This window comes from Trichechus manatus, unplaced genomic scaffold, assembly GCF_000243295.1.
Source record: "Trichechus manatus latirostris isolate Lorelei unplaced genomic scaffold, TriManLat1.0 scaffold00105, whole genome shotgun sequence".
NCBI lineage: Eukaryota > Metazoa > Chordata > Mammalia > Sirenia > Trichechidae > Trichechus > Trichechus manatus.
The window spans coordinates 8,997,811-9,008,454 of record NW_004444041.1 but is presented as its reverse complement, the minus strand read 5'-3'; the positions used below and the strand labels follow the sequence as shown (position 1 = coordinate 9,008,454).

Sequence of the window (10,644 nt, the reverse complement as noted above, 5' to 3'; positions counted from 1 at the left end):
TTTCAGTGGACATCTAGGTCAACGGGCATAACAAATTTTATTAAGAAAATGTTCTGCATCCCACTTTGGTGAGTGGCATCTAGTGTCTTAAAAGCTAGTGAGTGGCCATCTAAGATGCATCAATTAGTCCCAACCCACCTGGAGCAAAGGAGAATGAAGACCACCAAAGACACAAGGAAAATATGAGCCCAAGAGATAAAAGCATTGCATAAATCAGAGACTCCATCAGCCTGAGACCAGAAGAACTAGATGGTGCCCGACTACCACTAACGACTGCTCTGACAGGTAACACAACAGAAAGTCCCTGACGGAGCGGAAGAAAAGTGGGGTGCAGAACTCAAAATTCTAGTAAAAAGACCAGACTTAATGGTCTGACTGAGACTGGAGGAATCCCAGAAGATATGGTCCCCAAAGTCTCTGTTAGCCCAAAACTAAAACCATTCCCGAAGCCAACACTTCAGACAAAGATTAGACTGGACTATAAAACATAAAATGATACTGGTGAAGAGTGTGCTTATTAGTTCAAGTAGATACATGAGTCTCAATGGGCAGCTCCTGTCCAGAGGCAAGATGAGAAGGCAGAAAGGGACAGGAGCTGGTTGAATGGACACAGGAAATCCGAGGTGGAAAGGAGGAGTGTGCTGTCACTGTATGGGGAGAGCAAATAAAGTCACATAGCAGTGTGTGTATAAATTTTTGTATGAGAAACTAACTTGAACTGTAAACCTCCATTTAAAGCACAATAAAAAAAAAAAAGAGTTGTTGCATGAGTGGGTAGTGTCTGGATCTAAGGAAGTGAGCTTCTTCTGGATGCTCGCTGCTTCCTTTTCAAGCTGCTGACAAATTATCAGTTTAATTATCTGTTCTGGAGTTTTGCCTATGATTAACATTAAGCCTATGAAATTTACCATTTTCTGGTTTTTGAGTATTTGAATTCTGTCTTAGTTATCTAGTGCTGCTATAAGAGAAATACCAGAAGTGGGTGGCTTTAATGAACAGAAATTTATTTTCTCACAGATTAGGAGGCTAGAAGTTCGAATTCAGGGTGCTGACTCTAGGGGAAGACTTTCTCTGTCTGTAGTCTCTGGAGGAATGTCCTTGTCTCTTTTGAGCTTCTGCCCCATCTCTGCTTGCTCTCTTGCTTATTTAATCTCTTTTTATGTTTCAAAAGAGATTTACTTAAGATATACCCTACTCTAATACTGTCTCATTAACATAACAAAGAAAATCCATTCTCAAATGGGACTATAACCACAGGTACAGAGGTTACCCCATATGTCTGTCAAGGTGTCATACTGTGGGGGCTTGTGTGTTGCTGTGATACTGGAAGCTATGCCACCAGTATTTCAAATACCAGCAGGGTCACCCATGGGTACAGGTTTCTGCAGAGCTTCCAGACTAAGACAGACTAGGAAAAAGGACATGGCAGTCTACTTCTGAAAAAATTGGCCAGTGAAAACCTTATGATTAGCAACAGAACATTGTCTGGTATAGTATATAGTGCCAGAAGATGAGCCCCTCAGGCTGGAAGGCACTTAAAAGACGACTGGGGAAGACCTGCCTTCTCAAGGTAGAATTCGCTTTAATGATGTGGATGGAGTAAAGCTTTCGGAACCTTCATTTGCTGAGGTGACACAACTCAAAATGAGAAGAAACAGCTGGAAACATCCATTAATAATCAGAAAATGAAATGTAAGAATTACGAATCTAGGGAAATTGGAAGTCATCAAAAATGAGATGGAACACATAAAGATCGATACCCTAGACATTAGTGAGATGAAATGTATTGGTATCGGCCATTTTGAATCAGGCAATCATATGGTCTACTATGCCAGGAATGACAAATTGAAGAGGAATGGTATCACATTAATCATCAAAAAGAACATTTCAAGATCTATGCTGACGTACAACGCTGTCAGCAATAGGATAATATCCATAGGCTTACTAGGAAGGCGAGTTTAATATGACTATTATTCAAATTTACACACCAGCCACTAATGCCAAAGATGAGAAAATTAAAGACTTTTTACCAACTTCAGCAGTCTGAAATTGATCAAACATGCAGTCAAGATGCATTGATAATTTCTGGCGATTGGAACGTGAAAGTTGGAAACAAAGAGGAAGGACCAGCAGTCATAAAATAGGGCCGTGGCGAAAGAAACAACACTGGAGATAGCGTGATAAAATTTTGCAAGACCAACGACTTCTTCATTGCAAATAGTTTTTTTGAACAACATAAACAATGACTACACATATGGACCTCACCAGAAGGAATCCACAGGAATCTAATTGAATACATCTGTGGGAAGAGACGATGGAAAAGCTAATACCATCAGTCAGAACAAGGCCAGGGGTTGACTGGGGAACAAACGGTCAATTGCTCACATGCAAGTTCAAGCTGAAGCTGAAGGAAATTAGAACAAGTCCACGAGAGCCAAAATACAACCTTGAGTATATCCCACCTGAATTTAGAGACCATCTCAAGAATAGATTTGATGCATTGAACACTAATGACCAAAAACCCAAAGAATTGTGGAAGGACATCATACATAAAGAAAGCAAAAGGTCATTAAAAAGACAAGAAAGAAAGAAAAGATCAAAATGGATGTCAGAAGAGACTCTGAAACTTACTCTTGAACATCCAGTAACTAAAGAGAAAGGAAGAAATTATGAAGTAAAAGAGCTGAACATAAGATTTCAAAGGGTGGCTGGAGAAGACAAAGTAAAGTATTATAATGCAATGTACAAAAATCTGGAGTTAGAAAACCAAAAGTGAAGAACACGCTTGGCATTTCTCAAGCTGAAAGAACTGAAGAAAAAATTCAACCCTCAAGTTACAATATTGAAGGATTCTACAGGGAAAATACTGAACAATTCAGGAAATATCAAAAGAAGATGGATGGAATACACTGTACCAAAAAGAACTGATTGATGTTCAACCACTTCAGGAGGTAGCATATGATCAAGAACCAATGGTACTGAAGGAAGAGGTCCAAGCTGCACTGAAGGCATTGGTGAGAAACAATGCTCCAAAAATTGGCACAATACCAATTGAGATGTTTCAACAAACATATGCAGTGCTGGAGGGGCTCACTCATCTATGTCAAGAAATTTGGAAGACAGCTTCCTGGTCAACTGACTGGAAGAGATTCGTATCTGTGCCCATTCCAAAGAAAGGTGATCCAAAAGAATGCAGAAATTATCGAACAATATCATTAATATCACACACAAGTAAAATTTTGCTGAAGATCATTCAAAAGCGATCGAAGCAGTATATCAACAGGGAAATGCCAGAAGTTCGAGCTGGATTCAGGAGAGGATGTGGAACAAGGGATATCATTGCTGATATCAGAAGGGTTTTGGCTGATAACAGAGAATACCAGAAAGATGTTTACCTATGTTTTACTGACTATGCAAAGCCAGGCATTGCGGTTAGAACTTTTCGTCAATTACCTTGTCTATTCATCTGAACAGCCCTCTGAGGGAGGTGCTACAAATCCATTTTACAGATGTGGCACATGAGGTTTCAGCAAGTCTCAGGTACTGATTCACCCATGGTCACCTAGATGGTAAGAAAAGGAAACAGGATTGGAATCCAGTTTTTCCTAACTCCAAGATCAATGCTGTTAATCACTCTCGACTATCTCCTCTAGTTCCTCAAGCAGCTGGCAGACAGAAGCCCTTTTCTCAGGAAACAAACTGAGGCTCAGATATATTATGTCCACCTTATATGCAATTTGGTGAATCAGAAGGAGTTCTAGAAGGACAACTCACTAAGTTACTCCCCCAAGTTGTCTTGTTTGTTTAGACAGTGATTGTCATGGCTACCAGACAAGACAGTTTTCTGACTCTGCTGCCCTGGCCTTCCGGACAAAAGTAAAAAAGTGAAGTCATAAATTCTGGTAGGAGGTCTATGGACAACTCTTCAAACCATGTGGAGTTTTGCTTTTTTTAAATAAGTAAGCTACACAGCCACCCCTGTCTTCCATTTTGTCATACTGTGGTAACTCGTGTATTGCTATGATGCAGGAAGCTACTATGCCACTGGTATTTCAAATACCAGCAGGGTCGCCCATGGTGGACAGGTTTCAGTGCAGCTTCCAAGGTAAGATGGACTAGGAAGAAAGCCCTGGCAATCTACTTCCAAAAATTAGCCAACGAAAACCTTACTGGATCACAACAGAACAGTTTCCGTCTCGCTTACTTTGGACACATCATCAGGAGGTAGTTTGGTGAAGTAGAAGGCCAACAAGGATGGAGGAGACCCTCGGTGAGATGGAGTGGCACAGTAGTCACAGGCATGGACTTGAACATGCTGGCTCTGTTGTACATAAGTTTGCCTTGAGTTGGAGCCAACTCAACAGCATCTAACAACAACAAACTACGCAGAGGGAAGCAGCACTGATTATCTCCCGAGCAGATTCCTTCTCTTGCAGACTGAGACACCTACACACAAGGAAAGAGAAGGCGTTAACATGGGAGAAGATTTGAGGGGATTAAAAGTGTTGCCAGGGTGTAGTTGTCCAAAATCTGACTCCAAGGAGAGATGAATGATGTTTGGCTGTCATCACAAGAAGCATCTGGTTGATAAATACTGTCTGGTATTTCCTGGCTGATTTCTTATCCTCACACCGCAAGCCCTGACCACAGTGGTCCACTAAGCAGATGCACATTACCTGAATCAGGCTGTGGGTGACTCACCACCCCTCTTTAAAGCCGCATTGGGTTCAGCACAGTGACTGCTCGGGTAGAAGCCATGGCTCGCAGACTCTGCTTCTCCTACTGGTTCCTTGTCTGCTGCTTGGTGGTAACTGTGGCAGAAGGTAAGGGTTTTCGTTTTTATTCTATGTGGGTTCACGACTTAATAAGTTGTGGGAAATGACAAAATGTGGCTCCATGATTACACATTTCCTGTAAATTGGGAATATTTATATCAGCTGCCATCAGCCTGCAGGGTCAAGAGAAAGAGGCTGATGACCTTGTCCACAGTCTCAGCTCTAGCTCCATGACTTTAGACACGCTTGGCCTTTCTGAGCATCACTCTCCTCATCTGTGAAGTGACGTTATTAATAATATTCATTCAGGTGGGGGTCATGAGGACCAAATGAGCTATCATACAAGAAAAAAAACTCTTCAAACTTAAAACACTATACAAATGCTAGTGTTTATTTTTATACACTTAACTGTTTCTACCTTGAATTAAACAGTGTTCATCTCTTTCATCTCCCCAGCAGTACATGGTAGGTGTTTAGGCTCTGTTTGTTAATTACTCTCATCACATCCCGTCAGCTCTGTCTTTGTACTACTGCAGTGAACACAGGTTTCGGTTTCTCTCTTTAGGATTATATTAGATTCAGTTTCTCCACTGTTCCTCTTCTCTTTCCTTTTCCCCACTACAAAATCTCCAGGCAACCTGAGCCTTAGAATTGATTTGCAAACCACTGGGGAAAGGAAAGCAAGGGAAAGGGCGAGGAGAAAGAGAAAGGGCTTAAAAAGAGAGAGACAGAGAGAGATCTTGGAGGGCCTGGGTCTAGCTTTTTCCACACAAAATTAGTTCCAAAATGAGATGATATTCAAGAAACAGAAATCCCGGGGTCAAACTGAGCTCTTCCTCTTCTCACATGCCCCTGGGGGGACTTTGCAGGGGCTCAGACAGACCCTACTCATTCCCAGACAAGTTTCCTGCCCCTGGCCCCTAAAGCTCATGTCAGAATAGAAGAGTAGACACATCACCTTCTCCAACCTCTGTGTCAGCTCTGGCAATCGCAGGTCAGAAATAACACTCGCCACCCAAGCCTCAAGGCAAGACCCCCAATCATCACCTGCTAACATCGACATCTAAAAGTGCATCGTAAAACAGAACTAGCCACCTTCTTCCCAGAAAGGGAACCACTCCTCAGGGGGCTTTGTAAATATGTAGCTACACAGGTTATAATGAGATTGCTGTTGTTGGGTGCTGTCAAGTTGATTCAGACTCATAGCGACTCCATGTGACAAAGGGTTTTCTTGGCTGTAATCTTTAAGGAAGCAGATCGCCAGATCTTTTATCCTGCAGAGCCAGAGTCGCTGGATGGGTTCGAACCACCAACCTTTGGGTTAGCAGGCAGCACTTAACCGTTTGCACCACCAGGGCTGTTTGAAAGAGATTACAGGTGTCTTCTATTCACATCTAAAGAAACACTCGCTGAGACATGAGGTTTGCTTTCTAAATCTGGCTCACTGTCTCCACTACCCTTCACACTGACCTCGAAGTTCTTCCAGTGTGGCTTCACTTTATCCAGGAGCCCAGGTCCCAATTCATTGCTCACTGACTCATATCCTGCGTCTGCCAGACAGGGTCATTTTTGGGTCTCCAAATTCACCCTATTTGCTCTCTTCTCCATGGCGGCAGCGGCTACTGCTCCCTCTTCCTGCTTTCATCTCTGTTTACTGCAATTCTGCTTCAAGCTCGGCATTGAAATGCTACTCTAGAATTGTCTTCAGAAAACCTTTGTTAACACACATAATTTTTAAATTGCAATCTCTCTCTCTGGCACCTTTGAATTCTTATAGAATCTGTACATCACCCACAACACTTACTGCATTCGGCTCTGTATTAGAGATTCGTATATGTGTAGCATCTCCCCACGCACGAGAACAGGCCGTGTCTTTATCATCTGCATTTGCCAGAGCACCTGACACTGTAACGATGGCATTGCTGAAATGGCTTGCCTTACAGCATAGGATGGGAAAGGTCCTCTGTGGCACCCTCTAGGTTCCAAATTCCTCATCTGCAAAATCAGAGATTTGACCAAGATATCCAGTCATTCTGGGAGTCTACAAAATGAATTGTTTTGCATTTATTGGAAATTAGTCACAGGATTTATATTTCTTTCTGGTTCATCTCTGAAAGCACATGAGAATTTTGCAATGACTCAATGCGTCATGTAAGGGAAGAAATGCACTTACATATCAACCATAAAGCTTACTTCTCTTAAAATCAGTACAGTTCACTACAAACCAGCGATTGTCTGCCCAAATAACCACAGAGTACAGGTAATTGTAAAAAAGATCTTCTTGTCATTACCTTTAAAAAAAAAAAAAATAGTTCTTGGTATGGTATGAATTTCATGTCTAGACTATAATAAACCCACTGGAAATTGATATCCAAAACCCAAACAATATTTTGGCTTAACTTTTTTATTATACTGTAATTTTAAATGTAAATTATTATTGCAAATTTTCGGGGGCTGGAATTAAATTCTCACTGAGCTCCACAAAAATATACAGAGAGGAGCGTTGGATGCCTGCCATTTAACTCATCAAATATTTACTAAGCACCACTATGTGGCAGGGACTACTCCAGCTACAGGAGTCCCAGGGTGGCAAAAACAATTAAGCACTCTACTACTAACTGAAATGTTGATGGTTTGAGTCTGCCGAGTGACACCTCAAAAGAAAGACCTGGCTATCCACTTTCAAAAGATCACAGCCATTGAAAACCCTATGGAGCACAGTTCTACTCTGACACACGTGGGGATGCCATGAGTCAGAATTAGCTTGATGGCAACTGGTTAGTCTATCAACTGGGGACATAGCAGTGACCAACAGTCAAGAGTCCCAGGCCTCATGGAAGTCTTATTCTAATAATATCTGTACCTTTTAGTCGTATCCTTAGTACACAGATTTTACGAATAAAATGTAACCAGATGGCCCTAAGAAAATGGGGTTTATGCTAATGGGGTCTTTCGATAACATTCAAGATTAATGATAATAGTAGCTAACTCTTACTAAATGCATACCATGTGTCAGGCAATGTTCTAAGCACTTTATACATATTTATATAACACTCACAAAAACCCTATGAAATAGGTAGTATTATTTTCTCCATTTTACAAATAAGGAAAACGAAACTTAGAAGTTAAATAGCCTGTGTATGGTCACATGATTATTAAATCGGAGGGCTCAGTCATCCTGGCTCTAGAGTTTATGCTTTTAAACACTATGCTATCCTGTCTCTCAAAATGTTTTAAATCTGTATTTAAATATTTGACCTATTTTGGTCTTACTAAGCTCGCAAAAGAGCTCTTGTCTTTGACATTCAGTGCCTTTGGTGGCATATTGGTATGGTACATAATGGGAAATAGTTGCTTATTAATCATCATATTATCCCTAAGAGGAAGGAACATGGTAACTTTTGTAGTTATAGAAACTGAGATTTCCCTCAGTCAATTCAATTCTACTGTAGGCACTGTGCTAGGGATGAGGAAAAATCAGTCTACCAGATGGTCACGTGGACATTTCAGTCAAGCAAGAATATAACTAATGAATAGTAATTGTATGGCTGATGAGAGTATGAAAATTGATTCAAAGAGCGCTACAGAAACAAATTGTAAGGGATCCTAACCCAACCTCAGGGTAGAGAAGGACTACCTGAAGAAATAAGTTCTGAATACAGAATAGGAGTTAACCAGGCAAGGAGGGCAGGAAATGGTGCATTAGACAACTGGAACCAACTTTTTAAAGCCCGGAGCCATTGATGACTTTTACCAAAGTAGCTTTTGTGGAGTAGAGGAGGCAGAGTCAGATTCCAATGGATTAAATAAGTGCGAAAAAAAATGGAGTTAGTAAATTTGTCGACTTCTTTATGAAGAGAGAGAATAGGAACCAGAGAATTTCAGGATGAATAACCTCAGGTTTCTCTCTGAAATATAAAGCTAAGTAATCTATGTAGAAGGGTATAAGAATTTTGAAAGGGCACTGAGGAGGGTAGCAAATGTTACAAGGAAGTGGGACCAGAACAGAACAAGGATAAACAAAAGAACTGATGAGCAGTGTTAATTCAGCCAAACTTAGAGACCATGACCGGCACGAAACTACTCAGATGAGTGGCCTTAACTTTACAAGATGTGACAAGTTCTCAAGTCAATCCCATATCTCCCACAGTTTAGAACACTTGGGCTTGCCAATTAGTGACCTGAAAAAAATCACCACGTGTCCAGTCTGCTGGAAAAATGTGGTTTTATGTGGTCCTGCCCACATTCTTGGGTAGATAATTGGGACAAGCTTGTACCTTGATCTTGATCTTGGAAATTTCCAGAAGAGAGCACTGCACAGTATTGGACATCCCAGAGTTAGAGAAAATCTGCCTGGCAGGCTCTAACACCAAATTGTCAACAGGAGGACATGGGCAACGGCCTGCGTTTTCAAGAAATGAGATGAACACAAGGGGTGGAAGGGTGGTTTGTTTGTTAACAGCTGGAGCACAGTTTACTGAATGGCAGAGCCCCTGCCTAGCTAAAGCTAATCTGACAGCAAAATGTCAAGATGGAGTTTAAGAAAGAGGCTAGACTGGATTCTGGGCAGAAAATTTTCATGTTACAAAAATTTAGAACTGATCTAGTTGTGTTGAAAGAAAGAATGGGTAATATGGGATTTAATCATCTCCTGTAATCTGAAATGCCTTAATCTAGTTACAATCATAAGATTTTACACTAAGACTTCTATTTCAATACCCAGTAGCCTGGATGGATGTTGGAGAAAGAGTTGGTATTATTCATGGAACAGACACCCACTCAAGCCACACACACACAAAAAAAAGAGTGCATCTGAAAGTGGGGTGATTATTGTAAAGATACAATACCTCCAAAGACCCTAAGTACAGTCAGCCCTCACAAAGACCAGTACTGGAAAATCAAGAATACAGGCTACTTCTTCCACCTTTCTGTAACCACGTGGTCTCTTGTCTTTTCTCTAAGACGCGTACCCCCATTCTACTGCTGCTCTGTGCAGACAGGCTTCTCTGCTTACTGAACATTCAGCTGGACAAAACCTGACATTCTTGCCCCAATCCTACATCCACTAACATCTTCCACTAACTGTGTCTCATCCTTGAAATTTTTGAGAAAGAATATGATTGGTTACTGGCCAGCCAATGAATGGATTGAGTGCCTATCAGAGGTCCAATCAGCCATTGTCAGAAGGTGTGTACAGTTGACAGAAGGTGTGTACCATTGACAGAAGGCATGTAGACTGCTCTTTCCTGGGGCTATGGGTGAAAACAAAATTTCTAAAAGGGGCTATGGACACAATAAGCATATCCAATCCAGTCAAGAAAGCTAAATTCATCTTTTTAAGTGCCTCAGCACTCTCAGCTTCCTGTAGGGAGTTCATTTTTCCATTATTCATGCTTGGCAGTCCTTTCCAAGCCTGTATTTGTAAATTTTTATGAGACTGAAGTCCGTTGTTGGCACAAACAGTTAATGTACTTGGCTGCCAACCAAAAGATTGGAAGTTCCATCCAGAGGCACTTCAGAAGAAAGTCCTGGCAACCCACTTCCAAAAAATCAGTCATTAACACTAAATAGACAATAGACAAGTGGTAACTTCTGTGAAAGGTAAGACAGTACACAATACTGGGGAAACCAGCACAACTTGTACAAGACAAGGTCATGGAAGCTCCATAGACACATCCAAACTCCCTGAAGGACTGAATTGTCGGGCTGAGGGCTGTGGGGACCATGGTCTCGGGGAACATCTAGCTCAATTGGCATAACCCAGTTTATAAAGACAGTGTTCTACATTCTGCCTTGTTGAGTAGCGTCTGGGGTCTTAAAAGCCTGTGAGCAGCCATCTAAGATACTCCACTGGTCTCACCCCTTCGGG

At 41.4% G+C, this 10,644-nt stretch overlaps 1 protein-coding gene across 2 annotated transcripts in view; it reads left to right on the top strand.

Moving 5' to 3' along the window:
- The first annotated feature begins 4,756 nt into the window (after positions 1 to 4,756).
- Positions 4,757 to 10,644, top strand: part of ODAPH (odontogenesis associated phosphoprotein) — an 8,976-nt gene continuing 3,088 nt past the window's right edge. For both annotated transcript variants that reach the window (XM_004383142.1, XM_004383141.1), the window contains exon 1: positions 4,757 to 4,823. In XM_004383142.1, coding sequence (XP_004383199.1) covers positions 4,757 to 4,823 — 67 coding nt within the window. The remainder of the gene's footprint in view (positions 4,824 to 10,644) is intronic.